The sequence below is a fragment of the Armigeres subalbatus genome, chromosome 1 (genome assembly GCF_024139115.2).
Source record: "Armigeres subalbatus isolate Guangzhou_Male chromosome 1, GZ_Asu_2, whole genome shotgun sequence".
Taxonomy (NCBI): Eukaryota; Metazoa; Arthropoda; class Insecta; order Diptera; family Culicidae; genus Armigeres; species Armigeres subalbatus.
Genome location: NC_085139.1, coordinates 106,566,948 through 106,590,072, shown reverse-complemented (window position 1 = coordinate 106,590,072; position 23,125 = coordinate 106,566,948). Strand labels below are relative to the sequence as shown.

At 41.4% G+C, this 23,125-nt stretch overlaps 3 protein-coding genes across 3 annotated transcripts in view; 1 reads left to right on the top strand and 2 right to left on the bottom strand.

Annotated features, from left to right (window-relative positions):
• LOC134204422 (pro-resilin) overlaps window positions 1-6,241 on the top strand; it is a 37,643-nt gene extending 31,402 nt beyond the window's left edge. The window contains exons 2-5 of the mRNA XM_062679246.1: window positions 3,305-3,789; window positions 3,852-3,935; window positions 4,007-4,351; window positions 4,412-6,241. Of these exons, the coding sequence (XP_062535230.1) occupies window positions 3,311-3,789; window positions 3,852-3,935; window positions 4,007-4,351; window positions 4,412-5,477 (1,974 nt within the window). The 5' untranslated portion in view covers window positions 3,305-3,310 and the 3' untranslated portion in view covers window positions 5,478-6,241. The remainder of the gene's footprint in view (window positions 1-3,304; window positions 3,790-3,851; window positions 3,936-4,006; window positions 4,352-4,411) is intronic.
• Window positions 6,242-8,687: 2,446 nt separating this feature from the next.
• On the bottom strand, window positions 8,688-9,338 carry LOC134206392 (uncharacterized). The gene has a single exon (XM_062682096.1). It carries the CDS (start codon window positions 9,336-9,338, stop codon window positions 8,688-8,690), a length of 651 nt encoding a protein of 216 aa, XP_062538080.1.
• Window positions 9,339-13,336: 3,998 nt separating this feature from the next.
• On the bottom strand, window positions 13,337-15,335 carry LOC134206391 (uncharacterized). Its single transcript, XM_062682095.1, has 2 exons — window positions 14,337-15,335; window positions 13,337-14,160 (listed from the first exon to the last, which is right to left on the bottom strand). The coding sequence occupies exons 1-2, from the start codon at window positions 15,333-15,335 to the stop codon at window positions 13,564-13,566; spliced, it is 1,596 nt and encodes a 531-aa protein (XP_062538079.1). The 3' UTR covers window positions 13,337-13,563.
• Between the last annotated feature and the right edge of the window lie 7,790 nt (window positions 15,336-23,125).

Below are 23,125 nucleotides of genomic sequence, written 5' to 3'. Positions count from 1 at the left end.
GGCTTTTGTGTAAAATCAATGAAGACGCCACCTCAGTGGAAACTTTCTACAGCAATTACTCATTGGTGAACGTCGCTCGGACAAAAAGATGCCAAGAGATAATGTTTGGTAATATGAAGAAACTTCGTCTTGAGTCAAATTTCTGCTGTTATTCCTCGCAACAATACGCTTCTAAGATAAACTACATCTCATAACCAAATTCAGAATCTTGCGCGAAAATTTCATATGCTTCTTAGAATTTGTCATTCTCCGAATGGTCCGTTGTCTCCGGAATCCCGATCGAAATGGCTCGCGCGCACCGAAAAGCAGCTTTCTTATATCTAATGAAGTAATTTCATTAGCCCCGCCCCTTCATTAATCGTTATGAGTGCACATTATATTCACACCCATATCAGATCGCAAAGGGGCGGGGCTAACGGACTTAATTTATTAAATTCAAGAAAGCTGTTGTTCGGCGCGCGCGAGCCATTTTGCTCGGGATTCCACAGAGATCGGTTCGACATTCGATGTAGCGGAGCGGACACAGCAGCACGAAGTGGGTGGCAGTGTGGCAATGCTGAAATTTATTTCAACCTTTAGAGGCTTAGCGAAAAATCATCAAGTGGCGGTCGGACAGTTGCAACGCAAGGTTGGTTTCGGTGGCATCGGGTTTGGCGTGGTAGCTTGGTTGCTGTTAGTGATTCCATCCATTAAAATTCACTACATCATCTCCCTCCGACTCGCTATCAAATTCGCTATTTGCGATTGAGTTTTGCACTTTGAAGAAAGTTTATTCCGGATAGTCGGATCAACCTTCTTTTGTATAAAATCAATGAAGACGCCACCTCGGTGGAAACTATCTACAGCAACCACCCATCGGTGAACGTCGCTCGGACAGACAGATGACGAAAGATAATGTTTTGTAATATGAAAAAACTTCGTCTTGAGTCAAATTTCTGTTGTCATTCCTCGCAACAATACGCATTTTAGATAACCAACAACTCATAACCAAATTAAGAATATTGCGAGAAAATTTCATAAGATTCTTAGAATTTGTCATTCTCCAAACGGTACGTTGTCTGCTGCGGAATCCCGATCAAAACAGCTCATGCGTGTCGAAAAGCAGCTTTCTTATATCTAATGAAGTAATCCTCAAAAATGGCCAAAATAAAGGAGAAATAAGCAGAATCAGAAGTGGCGTGAAACCAAACACAAATATATTTATATGCAACCTTTGGTTTTCGCCCGCGATGTAAGCGTTCGTTACAAAGTAAGGATTGTGATGTCCTCGACTGAAAGCCAGTCGAGTGGCTTTAGTGGCCAATGAATCATGTTAATTCCACGGTTAGATACTCAAAGTCCATCCAACTGGAAACAACTATTCGACTTCTTGATTCAGTTGGCCTCCGAGCAATTTGCTCAATGTTAATAAAACGACACAAATTATTATGGCAAATACCATCAATTTCGAAAAGCTACGTAGTCCTACGTCAACTTTGCGTACAACCCGATTGGGCTGCACCTTTGAGTTTTTTTTTAATTTTCGGTAATTTTTCATTTCTAATGAATTTCTCAGGTAGCTTCCAGAATATTGTGTAAAAATTTGTTATTTTTCCGGTGCTTTAAAACTAATTGATTTTTTTGCCTTTCTCGTATACAAAGTATACGTAAAGGCTATATGTTTTTCTTACATCATAACAGTTAAAATCATTTTGGTGTTTCAATAGAGAAATAATTAAACGGATGCTCATAAAAACGCCATAAATAGGATTAATGCAATTGCTCCATTGCTGGAAACATAATATTCTTAATTTATAGACGTTACATTACAGCTTGTGCTATTAATCAACATTTAATTAAGATTAGTGGCATTGAAACCACGAGGTCATTGGAGCATTTCGTTCATGTTTTTCTTATGTCAATGCATTCGTCCTTAACACAGAATATAATGCGTCTGACGCTGAATGAAAATTTCAAAAACGATTGGAATCGATTAAATCAATCAGCAACTCGATCCATTATATTACTTAAATAATAGCCATAAATTACTCCTATTTATTGACAATGTAACGCCTACTCTAGCGATGGCAAAAAAACGCAAAAAAGCAAAGAAAATACCCATTAATATCGCGTCTCTAGCTGCCACGATGTCTAGCTGCCGTAAAGCCATAATGTTTTCCTGCCAGTGACCGTCCTCATCGTTAGAGCTGTCGCGCCCCAATCCACAACGCGATCAGTTTCTGTTGCCCACACCGACAACCGGGAAGCGAACGCAAATAGCAAAACACCAACAAACCAGAGATAGACGTACTTCACCATACCGATGAAGGTGTGAATGTCGAGGTTCTTTCTCATAGTTTCAACGGTCCAAACGTCTCTCCAGCAGCCACTACAGAGCTGTCTAATGGTAGCAGCTACCGACAACCGGGACCAGTCCAGCCCGCCCCCAACGGCTTCTACATCTGCCTCATTACAAAAAGCTACAAAACGCAAAACAAAGCGAAAAATAATTCAATTTGACAACATAATTGCCCGTAGCTGCATCTGCAGCACGGCGATAAAGATCGAGACGCAGTCAGTCAGAGTCAGATTTGCCTGCCGACCATCGCATCGGCGCCGTTCTCCTCGCGCCATGTCTTTCTCAGTTTTGCGAAAATATGTCTCACCCGTTTGATTGGGCCACGACGGCGAACAACAACGAATGAACGGAGAAGATGAGCCCCAATTGTAGCGGTTGGAAACTTTGCGGGGTTGCATAAGGCTTAATAATTCATCAATTTGATGTTTGGCGCTCGAAATGCATCGCCACTAAGTGGGTGGCAGTGCACTCGGTAATGAGTCCCCGCCGTTTTCGTCACTGTCGGTTGAACGAATCGAGAAGTCATGTAAGATCTTGAAACCGTAGCCGATGTCGATATTTACCGCATTTTTCGGAGAGGTTATGCAAAGCGAAACATGAACAATAAAGCACATGTAAACGAGGCGGTCTCTCGCATCTGGGTTAGGATCGTAAATATCTGACAGCCCTCGTCAGAATTGTTCGCTTGGCGATACCGAAACGATATACGAACAGCTTCCCCAAGCGGTCCAACACAGATTACATTGTAATGTTTACACGAAAAGCGCAAGTTCCCGCGAGATTCTAATCTGGCGATTATTTCCTACACATTCGTCGTGACGATTAATTGCAGGCCCCGCGGTAGATGGAAAGGTCCAATCCATCACTTGTCAGCGTCACACGTCGTCACACCGCAACATAGAATCAAGATATCTTCTAGCGTTGAGACTGAGTTCTTATGTTGCAAATTTTCCTTTGTTCTTCCAGACGAGCATGAGATCCCAGCATAAGCTCACGGCACTGGTGGTGCTGTGCTGTGCCCTTGGGCCAGCATTCGCTTCGGTAGTGAAACGAGAAGCACCTCTTCCTGGTGGTAGCTATCTACCTCCTTCGAACGGAGGAGGTGCCGGAGGCTATCCAGCAGCTGGTCCACCAAGCGGAAGTTACGGTCCCCCAAGTGGCGGATCGGGTGGTGCCGGCGGATATCCATCTGGTGCTGGCAGTTCCCCATCTCAGCAGTACGGTGCCCCATCGCAGGGAGGTAGCTTCGGCGGACAAGCTCCGTCACAGCAATACGGTGCCCCATCAGCTCCTTCGCAACAGTATGGTGCTCCTTCGGCGCCTTCCCAGCAGTACGGTGCTCCTTCCAGCGGTAACGGATTCGGAAGTCGTGCTCCTTCTCAGCAGTACGGTGCTCCAAGCAGCAACGGTAACGGAAATGGCCACGGTTCCAATGGACACGGTGCCTCTCGGTAAGATCATGCAAATAAGGATTTTGGAAAATAATAATTCTTCATTGAATTCTATACTCTAGCCCATCTCAGCAATATGGAGCTCCTTCTCAACAATACGGTGCCCCAAGCAACGGAAATGGAAACGGCTTTAACGGTGGTTCTCGGTAATATCCAAATGATGTGAAACTTCATATATATTTCTGTATCCCATTAACAAAAGTATTTTTTCCAATAGCCCATCCCAGCAATACGGAGCTCCATCTTCCGGTGCTCCTTCTCAGCAGTATGGTGCTCCATCGCAACAGTATGGCGCTCCAAGCAGCGGTAGCGGATCGCGTCCTCAGTCTCCATCCCAGCAGTACGGTGCTCCTTCCGGTGGCGCCCCATCTCAGCAGTACGGAGCCCCATCCGGCGGCGCTCCTTCGCAACAATACGGTGCCCCGTCTCAGCAGTATGGTGCCCCAGGAGCCGGATCTCGTCCTCAGACCCCATCTCAGCAATATGGTGCTCCTTCGGGTGGTGCCCCATCTCAGCAGTATGGAGCCCCAAGCAATGGACAGAGCTCCTTCGGTGGATCTCGGTAAGACTTCAAAAGTTTGCACAATATTCAAACTACTTAAATCCAAACTGTATCTTGCAGCCCTCAAGCCCCATCTCAGCAATATGGAGCTCCTTCCCAGCAATACGGTGCTCCAGGAGCTGGATCTCGCCCACAAACCCCATCTCAGCAATACGGTGCCCCAGGAGCAGGATCTCGTCCGCAGTCTCCATCCCAACAGTACGGTGCTCCATCTTTCAATGCTCCATCCCAGCAATACGGTGCCCCATCTGCTAGCGCCCCATCTCAACAATATGGAGCTCCTTCATCCGGTGCCCCATCTCAACAGTACGGTGCTCCTTCCGCTGGTGCCCCATCCCAGCAATATGGTGCTCCTTCCAGTCCATCTCAACAGTACGGTGCTCCATCTGCCTCATCTCGTCAATCGGGACCACCATCCACTAGCTACGGAGTACCAGCAGGACCATCAAGCATCGGACGCCCATCCAGCCAGTACGGCGCTCCATCTCAGGGAGGTAGCTCATTCGGAGGACGACCAAGCCAACAGTACGGTGCTCCATCATCCAGTGCCCCTTCGCAGCAATACGGTGCTCCTTCTGCAAGTGCTCCATCTCAGCAATACGGTGCCCCATCCACTGCAGTAAGTCGCCCATCCAGCCAGTACGGAGCCCCATCCCAGGGTGGAAGCAACGGATTTGGTAGCCGCCCAAGCCAGCAATATGGTGCTCCATCTCAGGGATCAAACGGCGGATTCGGAGGCCGCCCAAGCCAACAGTATGGTGCTCCATCGCAAGGATCCAGCAGCTTCGGTGGACGTCCATCTCAGCAATACGGCGCTCCATCCAGCGGGGCTCCATCCCAGCAGTACGGTGCCCCATCTGGCGGTGCACCATCTCAACAATACGGTGCTCCATCTGCACCATCGCAGCAGTACGGTGCCCCAAGCGGTGGAAACGGACACGGCAGCAGTGGCCACCAGGCTAGTGCCTCGTTCGGAAACGGATTCGCTCAAGCTTCATCCAGCAGCCATTCATCGAACGGTGGTGGATACGCTTCGAATGGAGGATACAGCTCTGGCGGACCACAATCCTCCGTCCCAGCTACCCTCCCACAGTCATACACTCAAACCGGAGGCTACAACTACTAAAAACTGACCAAACGCTGAGACTCAAACCACGTGACACGCCTTAATCATGAATGTGCCTTAAAAGATATAATTTATATGTTTGCGTTACCCGATGTTCCAAATCAAGCTAAATTTTGACCTTAAACAGCACTATCGCTCTTGGAAACCTCAGAGCATCACTACAAAATACTCTCAAACGATCTGATCAGACCAAGTCCTTAACGAAACTGTAGAAATTTGTAACGGAACTATGTTTTAACTGTATGTATATGGTTAATTAATTTAAATTATTGTAATATTATAGCTTAATTTAATGTTTTTGTATGCTAGACATGACAAAAATATTCGTTTTGAAGAAGATTGAGAAGAAAGCAAACGCTTTTCCCACAAGATAACATACGAAGTAGTAAGAGAACACTCGTCGGTACGAACGCTGACAGCAAGATTTCATCCAAGCAAGCTAGCTCACATGGTTTGTACCGACTTATCGACGCGCGGTGAACGTACCCACACTTCAGCAGGGCCACTGAAACGAACACACGATCACGCATCATAATATGGCCAGTGTATGTACTCTCACAAGTATCGTAAACAAAAACGTAATACATTTTGTTGAATGCCAATCAGGTTTTGTCCGAAATTTGGGATTAATTTTCAACTGGAAAATTGTTTCACAAAGTTGGATGACGTTGGATGCGAAGATGAAGGAGTAAAAGAAGATGAAAAAACAAAAGACAACAATCGAATAAAAATGAAGCATTTGCAATCATCATTTTCCTCCAAAATTGGCCTACTGTTTTTAGTAATTCGTAATGTCCGAAAATCGTCAATCCGCATACAAATGTATCAATACTCACTTGATATACCTACACAGATAGAAGAAGTTGCTGAAATGTACACGAAATGGAATGCCGAAAAGAGCGTAAATTTAAACGATATTAACGCCTGAATGTATAAAATTTCTATTGCATTATGTCACTATTTATTCGATTTAGTGTCATGTTCATGAGAGATAATCAGAAAATAAAAATTAGAAGGTTGTATCCGAGCCACGCCGCCAATTGGACATAGGATTGCGTAAAATGAAGTTTATTCAATTTTGAAAAATACAGTTTGTTTACAAAAGCTGATGGTAAGCCGCTGGGATCGTTACGATGCTATCGTTGCGATGAACTGCAGTCATCAGGTAATAATTGTGGTTTGGATGGTGTTCACTTGAAAAGGCTATGACCCTCCAGCGGGGCTATATCAATAGTAAAACTATTGAAAACTCTTCTTCTTTTTTCGCACTACCCTAGAACAAAACTAAAAAAACTTATTATATATACTATCACAAATAGCAACTAAATATAACCACATATAACTATTACTTAGATTCACTTTTAAACGGCGCGCGGCTATTTTCTACGGTAGTCGCACATCAAAGAAGAGAGATCTGAACCTTGAATTCTTGAATTCCTTGAATTTTAAATAATTTCACACCCCACCCCCTCCCCCTTTAGGAGGGACAACGAAATGTCAAAGTTTGACATTTTAGCTTTCATCGAAGTTGGCAGCCCTTCCATGCAGGAAAACTTAGAACAGGCCTGCCCAACCTTTTCTGTCACGGGACAATTTTCAGAATTAACATCTGCTGGCGGGTCAAAACATATTCGGCAAATTTTTCTAATATTTTTTAAAAAATTTTCAAACATTATTTTTCCAGAATGGCAAAAATACTTGAGAAAATCTAAACACGATTGACTTGCTTTAAAAAATCTTTTTTTACGTAAAAGGTTTTTTAGTTGAAAATTCAATGAGAAACATGAAATTATTGATATGGAAATGCTAATATCATCTTCCAAACTTGGACGTACATGTTCATGATAGAATTAGAGGCGAAAGTATAGAATTGATAGTTCCGTTAGGATACGGCAGGCATAACATGTACGTCCAAGTTTGGAAGATGATATTAGCATTTCCATATCATTGTAAATCGTTTAACTTCACGTAGAAGTAACACACACGAAATCATTAATTTAATGAAATTATTGCCTATTCTCGAATAATCATCGCAAATTGTTTTCGCAATCGGTGACCGAAACTCACAAACAGGATTCGATGTTTATTACTGCTTTTATTCTTAAAATGGCTGTTCGGCCACATTGAGAGTTGACGTGGAGTCAATGTCAACTTCTCTCCACGAACAGCCTAGATAGCCATGTGGTGTCGGCAGCCGGTTGTCTGGCTAAGAATAACGTTACGGATTGCCTGTTCCAGTGGTAAAAGTCCACCATACAGATGACCCCTAATTCTTAGTGTGATGCGGCTTTATGCTTACCGTACCTATGAATGAATGGTTAGGGGGGTCTAAAAAGAACCTAACCGCTAACGGAGTCTGTGAAGCACCAGGGCACCCTTCACAGTATTGAGCCCTTACTGCGCTAAACGGAGCTATGGCGTAGTTGACTTTTTGCTTCTCCGAAATAATCGGCTACTCTTATTCAATCTCAACTTGAGGATAAATAAGGGTGGGATTATGAGTATGTTTTTATTTAGTTTTTCATCTAATTGTCACCTATATGGATTCGCTTTATGCGTTTTTCACAGTGTACTCTGTGTTTCGTCTTTGACGTTCTTGATACGATACCGACTTGGTTTCATCGTTGCTGTTCACAAAAATGTTGAAGTTGTGGAGTGGATTATCGTAATTCGCTATGGCTACAGTTAGGATAGCAATGGCTACAGTTAGGTGTCACAATTGATGCAACTGGCGGATCCCCCGTCAGGAAATACGTCTATTGCTCGGTTTATTTACCACATGATGAACCATCTCCTACGGATGCTTTTAAACAAGCTGTCATTTATTGCACGTCAATAGGCCTTCCGCTAATTGTCGGCAGTGATGCTAATGCTCATCACTGTACACTTGCGGACAGGGGATTGTTCCAGGTTCTTCGGATCACGTTTAAAATTAAACACCAGATATTTCGCTTGTTTAGCACTGCACTTTATTTCCACGTCTTTACACGGTAATGGTTAGAACACTTCTCCCTCAATTGATGCCTTCTCCAGTATTCCTACCTAAAGCCTTCTCTCCCTCTCTCTTGTTTTCAAATATCATCTCGCTTCTACCATTTACTTCCTCTCATAATCAGGGGTGTACCCATAAGTTATATACCAAACTCTACATCCCTTCCCTTTTCCAAAAAAAACATACGTCAACCGTTGAATCCACCCAAATTACACTGTTTATCTGAACCTTTCTGGAAGTTTTTTTGTTCTAGTTGGTCGTTTTGATGCTGCTTCAGGTTCGTCAGTCTCCATATCCTCCAGTACTCGTTTATCATTTTCCTTTAGATCTTTGTTTCCCTCTAGGCTCAAAGGTCTTTGTGGCAATGACTCCGCTGTATCGTTGTTTGTTGAAGGCCACTTCCTTAAATGAGTAACGGATCGACGGTACATTACTCCATCCCCATTGACGACAACGGTGTCGTTTCCGTTTTTCTTCACGACGGTGAATTTCTCTAAACGAAACTTTGGCTCTAGCTTACCGGTTTCATAATTTTTGAGCATCACGAAATCGCCAACGTTGATTTCTGAGGGTTTTGCATGTCTTTTCTCATCCGCGTAAATCTTTCCTTGAAGTTTCTTGATTGCATCCTTTTCTCGAACATCTTCATTTCGATTACAATTTGCATCCGTTCTGAAACTTGGTATTAAATCCTTTACCGGTCGCCCAGTCATTAATTCCATAGGAGGTTGGTCCGTAATAGAATGAGGACTAGTGTTGTACATGTACACGTAATCTTTTATAGCTTTGCGCCAATCGCTATTCGTTGCCTTCGCAATGCGGAGAACCCTGAGAATACCTTGGTTTTGTCTCTCAACTAAACCATTCATCTATGGCCAGTAGGGAATTGTACGAATCAGTCTGATGTTTTTGCTTCGACAATAATCAGCGAACTGTTGTCCGGCAAATGGTGGTCCATTGTCAGTCCTTATGGTTTCAGGATAAGTTTGCTCGTTAAAAATCGTTTCTAAGACTTCAATAGTTTTTTCTGCGGCAGTACCTTTCATTTCGACAACTTCAAGGTATCGACTAAAGTAATCAACAACGACCAAAAACGTAGCGCAATCCTTCGCCGAGAAAAAGCAGCATCGGTTCTGGGGGATGTTGTTTGCTAACAGCTGCACATCCTGCGCATTCTTGAACCATGTTTCCGACATCGTTATCCATACATGGCCACCAAACACGCTCTCTTAATCGTCTCCGCATAGAAACAACTCCAGGGTGTCCTCTGTGCTCGATCTCCAGTGCCCTACGTCTTAATGTAGCTGGAAGCACGATTCTTTCGCCACGGACCAGAATCTTTTCTCGCACACCTAGCTCTTTGTCAAAAGCTTGGTATCGAACCAGATCTTGAGGCCAGCTTCCAGATTCCAGCGCTTCTATTACTGACTGAAGAATCAAATCGTGTCTTGTCTCAGTCCTAATTTCGTCCAGCGTGATTGCAATTGGTCCATCACCGACCGCCAAAAGAAAATGCTCTGAATCCTCGTCAAAAGCCGCGTCAGATTGATTACATAGCCTTGAAAGAACATCTGAGATGTTTTGGAACCCTGGGATGTGTTTTATAGCAAAGTTGTACGGCTGTAGTCGCAATGCCCAGCCTTCCGCTCTTGAACATGCTCTTCTCCCATCACGATACTTCCCACCATAAATGTATTCCAATGTCTTGTGGTCCGTAAAAATGGTGAACCGTAGACCGAACAAATACAGATAAAATTTCTCTACCGCCCAAACGACTGCCAAGGCTTCCCTCTGTGTTTGGGGATAAACTCTCTGTAGCAGTCAACCCTTTTGAGGCGAACGATATAATTCTTGGGACGTTTAACTTATCTCTTTGAACCAGTACCGATCCAAGTCCAACCGATGAAGCGTCGACGTACAGTTCAGTGATGTCTTTCGGGTCATAGAATCCTAGCTTACGCACGTTTGAAGACAGTTCGGTCCGCAAGTCATCAAAAGCGTTCTGCTGGCATTCACCAAATTCCTGGACGTCACCACGAACAAACTGCCGCAACGGCTCGGATCGTGTAGACAGATTTGGGATGAAATGAGCGACAAAGTTGACAAGACCCAAAAAACTCCTAACCTCTTCTTTCGATTCGGGCTGACGGAAATTTCTGATCGCGATGATTTTTTCTTCTGAAGGACTAATGCCTGTAGAACTTACTTTGAACCCTAAAATATCTAACTGCTGAACACCTATCACACACTTGCTTTGATTCAGTCTGGCATTGTTCTGCTTAAGTACTAACAAAACTTCTTGTAGTCTACTGTCATGTTCCTCTTGGTTCTTTCCAGATACAACAATATCATCAATATAAACTATGACACCTTCAATTCCAGACAACATTTCCGTCATAATGCGCTGAAAAATTTCCGGCGCGCAATTAATGCCAAACATTAATCTTTTGAATTGCATCAATCCTCTGCTCGACATGAAAGTGGTAATTCCACGCGACTCCGGATGTAGTTCAACATGATGAAAAGCAGACATTATATCCAACCTTGAAAAGACTGTAGATCCTCTGAGTTTGTTCAAAAATGTTTCGATCACCGGCAAGGGGTAATGCTCCCGTTGAATTGCCTCGTTCGGATACTTCATGTTTATGCATAGACGTACATCATCATTTCCTTTTGGAACAACCACCATTGGCGAGATCCACTCAGCAGGTCCATCCACTGGCTCGATGATATCGTTTTGAAGCATTTCCAAAATCTTCGCATCGACTTTTTTCTCCATCGGTCCAGGTATTCTGAGGTATGGGGATCGTAGCATGTTGCGAAAGAAGAATGTCGCAGTTTTTTAACGTCTAATTTTCGAATATTCTTTAAATAATAAAAAAAAAGAATTATTACTAATTATTAGTGCCACTGTCAGTACCTTACAATAAAAACCGTATAAATGAAGACATTGATGGATCGAGAATATTCAGATGGTTCGTAATTCAGGCACATCAAGTTTTCAAGAGCGGTTTCAGGCGATAGTCGTGTGGATGAGTTCGTGTTTCGATAAGTAGCTCCATCGAAATAACGTATTATCTAACAAGATCGATTTCAAAGCTCATATCGTATCAAACGTATCGATGCATCGGTGATAATTTGAGATTGTACTGTAAGTAAGGGACTCCAACGGGTTAAGGTATAGCCCCGCAAGGTAGGTGGATTCTTTTTTAATTCTGCTAAGAGTGATATACACACACAAAGTGATTAATTCGGGTATAACCTGACGTGAATGTTATCAAATGCCCAATATGGCTGCCATGATGGACACATCAAACGAGGCGATGGGCACATTCCAAGCAATAAAAAACAAAGTTGTTATAAAAATCTGGCAAATCCAATTACAACTACCCGTCACGTTGTACTGCATGTTTGCCAGAGAGAATGTATTGTATACGGTGCTCTATCTTGTGCTCAAACGAAATCACTCAAACAATGTTTTGCATAGAATCTGTTTGAAAAGTTTTTACTATCATATAACCCATTCTTCAGTACTTTCTTCCAAACAAGTTTTTTTATAAATATTGTAATAAAAAAATTGCAATAAGGTAAAGTTCATGGTAAATTAGCGTTTGGAATAATCTTATCATTAGTGTAATGAAATAATGAAGAATATATTGTTAACACAAATGTTATTGTACGCATTTTCACAATTGGTAGTTTAGAAAATTAGGCGAGTATAATGTTGAGCTAAATGTAAGTCAGGGGTATCGGGTGACCAATTCTTCAACCTGTGCACCGTTTGATTGAAGTTAAATATTTCGAGAAAAACGCGTATAAAAGGGAACTGAAATGACACATCAAATATAAACGATTCATCTTCAAGAGTGTTTCGTCTATATGCTTCTAAGCTACATCCCATATATCGAATTAAGTGAAGAACTGATCAATGGTATCAAAATTACCAAATAATAAAGTTAAAAAAATCGAATCAAACTGAAACTAAACTTAAAGTGACAGTACGTTAAAAAAATACCACCATGAGAATCGTTATGGTTTTCAATCTGACAAGTAAGACATCTCGCTTAACTTTTCAAAAGGACCTAAGTAACATTTTTTTCATGAATTGGTTTGAATAGCGCAATCAATAGCTTTCATGTTGTTATGTTGATTGCGCTATTCAAATTAATTCATGAAGGGGGTGTTGCTTGGGTCCTTTTGAAAAGTTAAGCGAGACATCTATTGAACGGTATATTTTAATTTTAATTCAAGTTATTTCGTACAATGAGACGAGTTTTAATATTGTTAACTTAATATGTTAACAAGAACATTGAAATTTATTAAGAATAGTTAGACGACTAATACACATTTGTAATGTGCATGTCATACATATCAGAAACATGGGGTCTGTACAATAAAGTTTATAATCTGAACGTTCCTCAATTATTATTTTTTCATTTTTAGTTTATTCATTTGACGAATAATTTTCTTTCGGAAGGGCTGTTCTTTTTTGATCATTTTTTCTTTAGTTTTCGCAAAAATTTGTGGTAAGCAATTTCAGTAAATTGTGTTTTGACGGGGGTAATTAAAAAAACGATTCCAAGCCCGGAAAATATGGAGATGTTGTAAGTATATGGTATAATTTTATCGTCATGAGTTTTCGCTTGTTTTCATCGCTTTTGATTCTTTTTCTTTTTCTCGTTCCAGAGAGCGAGTAATGGCGCTTAAACCTAGGTCTATATGTACACTGATGTACATAAGCATTCGTCATGTTTCCATAGTAATCTGTCTGAATTTTTGCGAATACTTTTGCCCATCAGTGTATAAGCCAGGGCACTAGACTAAAAACTGTGCCCCATCCCAAGACGTCGAGGACCCAAGGAGTGTACATTAATCTTCTTAGCAAAGTCACTCCCAACGATTTCGTCAATCATCTTTCCCCCTGAATGTGAAACGGTTGGTACGGCTGTCCTCGTTTCTTCCTTTCGTAGATTCAAAACTCTTCGTTGATCATGTTATTTATTACGAAATAATCTGATTGCCGGGATGTTTTGGATTTTCTCCCAAATTCAAGCCTGCACGGTGGGCCTGGCCGTTTTAATACTTGTGTCATATTTATGATATGCTGCAAATATTAATGCAGACAAGAAAATGCTCGGGAATACAACCGACATTTCCAGGATGCTTTTCAATACTGGCTGTGCATGTGCTAAGACAAGACAAGACAAGACAAGACATCGGTCCAGGTATTCTGAGGTATGCGATCTTCCTAGGAAGGACGTTTTTATCGATCGAGAGTTTCAGAATAATGTTCGGGAACTTTGGAAACGGATCTTTAGTCAGCGCAATATGCTGCACATCAAGGCCCACTTTAAGAACTTTTAATTCCTCAGCTGTCCTCTTACTTAACAAACAGCGACTAGCCCCTTCAATAACAAAGAACTCTGCGTAACACTTCGGTTTCGACAGGTTTACAGATATCCATGCTTCAAATATTACCAAGACGTTGAGAGGCGTATCGCTGGCATAAGCCTTGAACTGCCGATCGCACTGAAATTTTCGCTTGTAAATGCTTGCCTTATTTGTATTGAGCATGCTCCAGACCCCCTCAGTAACTGTATTAATAGCAGCTCCGGAATCGATAAGAAATTCCACTGCAAATTCACCAATCTTACAGCTTATTACTCCGCTATCAGATGTCTGTTCAGTTACCTGGTAAACAAATAGCCCAAATAAATAACATAAGTTTTTTATTATTATTATTATTATCGTTAATATTGTTGTAACATTTCATCAACATTCGATTAAAACAAAACAGTTCATATTAAACAACTTAGTATGTGAATTTTCAAACGGAGTTCATTAACACACCAAAATAATCATTTTACCTTCGAAATATCCTCGACAACAGGACGACGGGGAAGTTCCTCTTTCCACTCATTTTCTTGTAGCGAGTTTGCTTCTTCGTTTACTCGCTCATCTGGACGCTTCCAAACATAACGTGTTTTCGGCGGTGGCGGGCGTGATAGGTTGCACATTCTTGCATAGTGGCCAACCTTTGTACACCGGTTGCATCGAGCATTTCTTGCCGAGCAGTCACGCGCTTCATCGTCATGGTTGAACGACCCACATCGATTACATTTTGCAACAAATCGTCGACTTGAGCTGCGCGATGAATCTCTTTCTGGAATACTGCGACGAAACTCGAACTTCGCTGGCCGACGAATCATTCCAATACCCTTCGATCCACCGTTCCACTCCGGCTTGATTGCTGCAACAGCGCTTCTTGCCTCATCTTCTCTGAACGCTCTGCTTTTCTCCTTTTGCTTCACAAGCACCTCTCGGTTAATCGCGTAGTTGGTTAAGTCGTTCAAGTCCATCACGTTTTCTAACCCTTTGTCCCGGACCTTCTCATCGCGAGCACCCATGGTTATTTGTTGCAAGATTTCTTTCTCTTCTCGATCTTTGAAATCACAACGCGCTGCTTGGACACGAAGTTTCAAAACAAATTGATTGAATGACTCATCAATGGATTGTTTTATCGATCGGAACAACTCAAGTTCAACCCGATCGTTTCGTTTACCAACAAAGAATTTATTTAGACGTTTGATTGCATTGTCGTACTCCGGAATCTCCACCGGATGATACGGAACCTTTACCGGTTCAGGGTAGATTTCACCCGGGACCGCTGCAAGATTATAAAAGATGCGTTGCAAACCTCGACCACCCAGAGTAAGGAGTAAAACCAATTTCCCATGTTGCGTTTCAACATTTCTTAATTCCAACAAAAGGCCAAAGGCCCTGAACCATTCTTCCCACTCCTTTGGCAAGTTTTGTGCATCGACTGCGTCGTTGAAAGGTTCAAGTGGCCACATCATTTTATCCATTGTGCTCATCTGAAACAATGATCAGATTGTTCCACAATTATTTACTAAAATATTCCACATGATAACATTCGATTTTTAGATGATCATGATTTAAAGTTTAAATTATTGCCATTTTATATTTTATTCGCTTTTCCAAAAGTGGATATGTTTCTTTGAACAGAATTCATCCCTGAAATTACCCTTTCAACAAGAGCCAAATCATCGATTCATGCTTACACGTTTGCTCTATTGCAATTGTCTTCAATAACCATGCAAGCTTCTTCTTCCATCTACAGTGTTTGCATTGGACTAGAAATCATCACTTTGAATTTTACCCTGTTCTGTAGCATTCACACTGATGCGCTTCATTGGACTCGCATCGTACCTCACTTTTGCTCTACAGCATTTATTGCTGGCCTAGCGTCTCTATCTTTCCACACAGTGCTCTGCAGTTTCACAACGACTGGTCCAGCTTTCACACTCTGACTGATGCGCTTCAAATGGACTCGCATTTCCCCTCACTTTTGAACTACAGCATCTGCCATTGGACCAGTATTATGCCGTTTACATTCCTTTTCTGTAGTATTGAACTTTCACTTAGCAGCACTTTTCACACTCAACCAAGCAACTTCATAACAAAACCAGGAAAATTAATTTCTGATGATTTCGATGCATGTTTTACCAGCAACACACTATTCATAACTCCATAATTGCCCTTGATTTCCCCTCTAACATTGTTATAGTTTCCAATCCGCCATTTTCTTCCTCATTTTCGGCTCTTGTTGAAAGTAATAGGATGAAAGAAAAAATCACAAAAAAGTGACTCACCTTTTTAGATGCTACCGGCTGCGCCAATTTGTACACTTGCGGACAGGGGATTGTTCCAGGTTCTTCGGATCACGTTTAAAATTAAACACCAGATATTTCGCTTGTTTAGCACTGCACTTTATTTCCACGTCTTTACACGGTAATGGTTAGAACACTTCTCCCTCAATTGATGCCTTCTCCAGTATTCCTACCTAAAGCCTTCTCTCCCTCTCTCTTGTTGTCAAATATCATCTCGCTTCTACCATTTACTTCCTCTCATAATCAGGGGTGTACCCATAAGTTATATACCAAACTCTACAATCACATCATCTGGGGTAGCTCTGATATTTTCAAGTTGGCTCGCAAAGCTTACAAGAAGGCTCTACGAACTGCTAAACGATCCGGCTGGAAAATCCTTTGGGCAAATGTTTCCAATTTGACTGAAGCCAGTCGATTGAATACAATTCTTGCTAGATCCAAGGATTTCCAAGTTGGTGAAATTCGCAAGCCAAATGGCGACTACACTTCTCCTGACGAAGAAGCATTAGAGCACTTATTTGATACACGCTTCCCTGGATGTGTAGATAAAGCATCTTCAGATGTTTCTGATGTCTTTTCATGTAGCTACGGGTTTTGGGCTCAGGCTCGTAGAATCATAGCTACTGAATCGATTCAATGGACTCTGAACAGTTTTGCTCCTTACAAATCTCCAGGAGAAGATGGGATCTATCCCGTTCTTCTTCAGAGGGGTTTTGAGCATATCAAACATGTTTTGAAAAGACTTTTAGTATGCAGTTTTGCTACTGGGTATATTCCCGCATCCTGGCGGGATGTCACTGTAAAGTTTATCCCAAAAGGAGGACGTTCTTTGTATGAAGAAGCAAAGAGTTTTAACCCCATAAGTCTGACTTCATTTCTTCGGAAATGCTTAGAACGCATTATCGATCATCCCATTCGTGATGACTGTTTGGCAAACATGCCTCCTCATGTTAATCAACATGCTTACCAATCTGGAAAGTCCACCGTGACTCTTCTACTCAAGGTTGTCTACGACATCGAGAAAGCATTTGCTCAAAAGCAATCATGCTTGGGTGCCTCTTAAATATTGAGGGTGCTTTTGACAACGTGTCTTTCGATGCAATATTGGAAGCCGCACGTTGTCATGGACTACATAGTATAATAATCAAATGAATTTACCAGATGCTTAAAAACCGACATCTCTACTCGACACTACGTCTAGCAGCGATTAGAAAATTAAATGTATGTGGCTGCCCCCAAGGCGGAGTATTATCTCCACTTTTGTGGAACCGCGTTGCAGATACGCTATTAAGATTACTCAATAATGGCGCTTTTCCTAACTATGGATTTGCCGACGACTATCTAATATTGATTACTACTCTATTCGACCTGATCCAACATGCTCTTCAGGCAGTTGAAGGTTGGTGTCGACAATATGGCCTTTCGGTTAATCCGAATAAAACATCTATTGTACTTTTCACGGAAAAACGTAACCGTAATGGTATTCGCCCATTACATCTTTTTGACTCTGAAATCAATGTAACGGATCAGGTAAAGTATGTGGGACTAATTCTTGATTCCAAGCTCTCCTGGACTCCTAACATTGAGTTCAGAGTCAAAAAGGCGTGTATGACTTGCGGCCAATGTCGACGAACTTTTGGTAAAACTTGGGGTCTTAAATCCAAATATATCAAATGGACTTACACAACAGTTGTACGACCAATTTTGGCTTATGGATGTCTTGCGTGGTGGCAAAAGGGTGAAGTGAGGACAATTCAGTCCAAATTAGGCCATCTTCAAAGGATGTGCCTAATGACAATGACTGCGCGTTCTCTTCGACTCCCACGGCTGCTCTCGAGGTTCTCTTCGACGTGGTCCCACTACACATACATCTCAAACAAGAAGCACTTTCTTGTACTTACCGATTATGGGTTCTCGGTTTCATGGAAGAGAATCCTGTAAACCGCAGTTCTACACACACTTCGTTGTTACAACTCATGGTTGATTGGGACAGAACAGTCCTCGCTCCAAGTGATCTCACACTCGCTAGTAGTTTTCCTTATAAGACATTTTCAACACAATTCCCCTCGCGGGATGAGTGGACATCTGGCTATTTGGAGAGAAGTATGTCGGACAGCATTGTTTGTTATACTGACGGCTCCCTCTTTGAAGGTAGAGCGGGTGCAGGTGTCTACTCGCGTGAGCTAAGATTGGAACAGTCCCACTCACTGGGTGGACACTGCACTTTCTTTCAAGCGGAAATATTTGCCATTATGTGTGGAGTGCAATCCGCACTGCAGAAACACATAATGGGCAAAGTAATATACTTCTGTTCAGATAGCCAAGCAGCTATCAAAGCCCTCGCTACGGCCAACTGAAGGTCGAAGTTAGTAATCGCATGTCGAACTCAAATTGAGGAACTGAATTCAGTTAATACGTTGCACCTTATATGGGTACCTAGCCATTCTTCCATAGCTGTAAACGAATTGGCTGATGAGTTAGTTCGCACCGGAGCATCACAAGACTTTTTTTGGTCCTGAACCAGCTATTCCAATATCTAAGTGTTGGGTGGAGCGTTTGATTAGCTCTTGGGTTTCCACTTAGCACAAACGGTATTGGAGTAGTTTGGATTCATGTCGACAAACAAAATTGTATATCCAATAGCCATCTCCGGTAGTAGCAAACTATTTAGCTAATCTTTCTAAACAGAATTGCAGTGTTGTACCCGAGCAGGAGAAATTGGCTCAATAATACTTAATTCTGTTATTGATACCATAAACTGTAATGAACTAGCCCTGCATAAGAGGTAAAATACCAAAGGAATAATTCCAAAAACTAATATGCACAATACTTAAGCCATAACAAACTCAGTTATTAAATTGAATTTCAATACCAAATGCATAACCTATTATTATTCGTTTGGTATTGAAATACCTAAGCATGGTATGCCTCTAGTATTCTGCATATAAGTTTTTGGTATTATTTTTTGGTATTTTACCTCTTATGCAAGGCTAAATCATAGCAATTTCTGTTATCGAGGCCGTCGCTCCTGCTCGGGTAGTCAAGGCCTTGACAGGTCACTTCCGACTAAACTATCACATGGCAAATATTCAACGTGTTGAATCTTTTGTCTGTGGTTGTGAATCCGATTATGGAACTTCTTATCATCTGATATGTAACTTCGCAGTTTATACACAACTGTGATTCCAAATATTTGGTAAACACTTACTAAGTGAAATTGACTACAGAAACCTGAACCTTCAAAGTATTCTGTTGTTCATAACCCGTTGTGGTAAGGAGCTATGAGCTTTTGTACGTGTTGTAAACGTTGTATGCCTTCTTCCCTTTCCCAAACTTTACATTTTTTTCCCATCCATATTCCTTTCCTTTTGTTCACTTCCTTTTCCGGCAGGTGCGTGATGAGAAAGGCTGTGAAGGCGATGGCACAAATCTCCCGAATTTAGGTGGACGTGCCTCTTTAGCCGACGTTCTGATACCTGATACCTGCCCAACTAACTGAAATCAACAGAAGTCGTTAGTGTTCAAACACTGAATTTGACGAGGAATGTTCAATGTATTATGTCTGTTTGTCTGTGACATAACTGTTGCTTAGATTCACTTCGAATATAAATATGTTCGCATTAACGATTGCGCCCTATCAGTGGTTCTAAGCTTCGATGCAGAGTACACGAGCTTTGTTCGCCAGTGACAGGCGTACTGGGCTCTTGGATGAAATACATATCTGTGTAGATACCAAAAAACGAATTAGTGGAAGTAAAAGGAAGACATTTTTTTTAAAAACCGTGTAACATTTTCCCTAAGACGCTCACAAATAATTATTAATTAAGCAATGCAATAAGACCGCATCGTGCTTTCGTGCTGTGCGGTTCTTTCTCTCTTTGCGGAAGGAAGTTTTTAATACTACCCGAAGCTATTTTAATTTCAACGGTGCTTCTTAGCGCTATTTGTACCCACTGATCCCGTTACGATCTTTGCAAGGACCCGTGCCTTCGTTTTACGTTGGACCCGTTTGCGGAAGTAAAATTCCGACAAGCGGTGGTAATCCTGCAGGGACACCGTTCTGGGAAAAAACCTCTTAGAAGGTCACGTCTCCACGCTCAGCAATGAGTATTAACAAAAACAAGAGGAAGGGGGAGTCTCTGAATTCTCCACTTCCTTCAAAGAAACAAGGTTTCAAGACCGTCCTGCCAAAGCGCGGAAAAAATAGAAGGAAGCTGGAGAATTCAGATATTCCTTCTAATTCCTAACTCTAATATCGGAAATAATTCTTCTCCAATCGAACTGAGCAATCAGTTCGATTTGATTAATGATGAAATTGAGCAAATCGAATCTACCTTTAGCCCAGGTGATTCGATTCATGCGAAAAAGCAAAGGATTCCGCCAATTGTGGTATCTGTTGCCGAGTTTTCTGGCTTCCGGAATGAGATTTTGAGTAACCTTCAGGGGATCCTAATATGGGAAAGGTCTCCCCAGTGATGACAAATCACTGGATGAGATTAAAATTGAAATTTCTCAATTACTTGGATTTTCACCAGTCCAAGTAATTAAGATGAAAAAGAAATCCCATTCTGGTACTTCCCAGAGGGGCATTTCTCAAGAATTTTATTTTCATTTTAACAAAAGTGAACTAAATAATATGAAAAGTTTGGAAAAGGCCTGTATTATGTCTCATGTCCGTGTTACATGGGAACATTTCCGCAGGCCTGGGGGAAATTTCCAAAACCCTACCCAGTGCCGTAAGTGCCCAAAGTGGGGTCATGGAACCAAACATTGTCACATGGATGCTAAATGCATGATTTGTGGTGGAACCTCTCACGCCAAGGACGCATGTCCTGTGAGAGAAGATTCCAATAAATTTAAGTGCGCAACCTGTGGGGCAATCATAAATCCAATTTCTGGGAATGCCCTTCACGCAAAAAGTTCTGAATTCCGTGCAAAATTGATGACGGAAATTCCAATCGGATCCCAGATTCGACGGGTAGAAATTTTTCAAACGCTCAAATTCCGAAACCGGTTACCGGTCGAGCAATTCATACCCACCACAATTCACAAACAAATTTTGCCGCTCGTCAACGGGTAGCAAGCACTTCAGTAAATTCCAATTTTCCAATGTACCTACGTATGCAAACATCGCTGCTGGTAGACAAAATTTCTCTTCTCAAAATGAGGTTTATACCCATGTCCCAACGGAAAATAACGGTCATGTTGCCGATTCAGGTAGCATGACTGCTTCCGATTTTGATTTTTTAACTGAACAATTGCATCACATGATTGATGCAATGTTCAAAGCAAATACCATACCAGAAGCTGTTCAGGTTGGTATAAAGTACACACAAAAAATTGTTATCGGACTCCGTTTCAATGGATCCAAATAATTGTGTGAAAGTTCTAAATTGGAATACCCGCTCTCTAAAGGGTAAGGAAGATGAATTATTCAACTTCCTTTCAGTTCATAATGTGCATATTGCCATTATAACTGAAACGTATTTAAAACCAGGACTCTCCATTAAAAGAGATCCAAACTATTTTATCTACAGAAATGATCGTCTTGACAGCGCCTGTGGTGGGGTCGCCATTGTCATTAATAGACGTATCAAACATAAATTATTTTCTTCGTTTGAAACCAAAGTTTTTGAAACCTTGGGAGTTTCTGTTGAAACAAATTTTGGTCAATTTTCCTTCATTGCAGCCTACTTGCCTTTTCAATGCAATGGGCAGCAAAAGAATTTGTTGAAAGCTGATCTTCAAATTCTGACTCGCAACAAATCAAAATTCTTCGTAATTGGTGACTTCAATGCCAAACACCGTTCATGGAATAATGCTCAAAGCAATTCCAATGGTAAAATTTTATTTGAAGATTGTTCTGCGGGATATTATACTATTCAATATCCCAATGGACCAACTTGTTTTTCTTCCAGTCGAAATCCTTCTACAATTGATTTAGTTTTAACGGATTCAAGTCAGCTGTGTGGCCAATTGGTAACTCATGCTGACTTTGACTCTGATCACCTTCCTGTGACATTTGAAATCTCACAAGAAGCCATTTATAATCCAATCAGCTCTACTTTTAATTATCATAGAGCTGATTGGGATTTATATAACACGTATATCGATAGGAATTTTGATGTTGATATTCCTCTCGATACCAAAAGTGATATTGATAATGCTCTCGTATCTTTGACAAATTTAATTGTCGAAGCCAGAAGCATTGCAATTCCGAAATGTGAAGTTAAATTCAACTCCATTATTATTGACGATGATCTTCAGCTACTGATCCGTCTTAAAAATGTGAGAAGAAGGTAATACCAAAGAACTCGCGATCCCGCGTTGAAAGTTATTTGGCGAGATTTGCAAAATGAAAATAAAAAAACGTTTCGCTATTCTGAGAAATACCAACATTGAGAATAATGTTTCGAAGTTGGATCCCAGTTCGAAACCCTTTTGAAAATTCTTAAAAACCTCAAAAGCCAATTCCAGCGTTAAAGAGAGAAATAAAATTTTATTAACAAATGGCGAAAAGGCTCAAAAACTTGCTCAGCAGTTCGAGAGTGCCCGAAATTTTAGTCTAGGTCTCACTAGTCCAATTGAGGATCAGGTTACACGGAGCTTCGTAGACATTCTCAATCAAGAGAATGTTTTTGACCCTTCGTTGGGAACCAATCTGGATGAAGTGAGATCTATTACTAGAAAATTTAAAAATATGAAAGCCCCGGGTGATGATGGTATTTTCTACATACTTATCAAAAAACTTCCTGAGAGCTCTTTATCCTTTTTGGTTAATTTATTTAACAAATGTTTTCAATTGGCATACTTTCCAGATAAATGGAAAAACGCCAAAGTTGTTCCAATTTAGAAGCCGGACAAAAATCCAGCTGAGGCTTCTAGTTATCGCCCAATCAGTTTGCTTTCTTCAATAAGCAAACTGTTTGAAAAGATTATTCTAAATAGAATGATGGTTCATATTA

Bases quoted from the DNA above. Each gene is read 5' to 3' on its own strand.
- LOC134206392 (XM_062682096.1), bottom strand. From the start codon at position 9,338: ATGAATGGTTTAGTTGAGAGACAAAACCAAGGTATTCTCAGGGTTCTC.
- LOC134206391 (XM_062682095.1), bottom strand. From the start codon at position 15,335: ATGGATAAAATGATGTGGCCACTTGAACCTTTCAACGACGCAGTCGAT. The intron at 14,161-14,336 runs GTAAAATGATTA...TTTGTTTACCAG, and splicing joins TTGTCGAGGATATTTCGAAG to GTAACTGAACAGACATCTGA.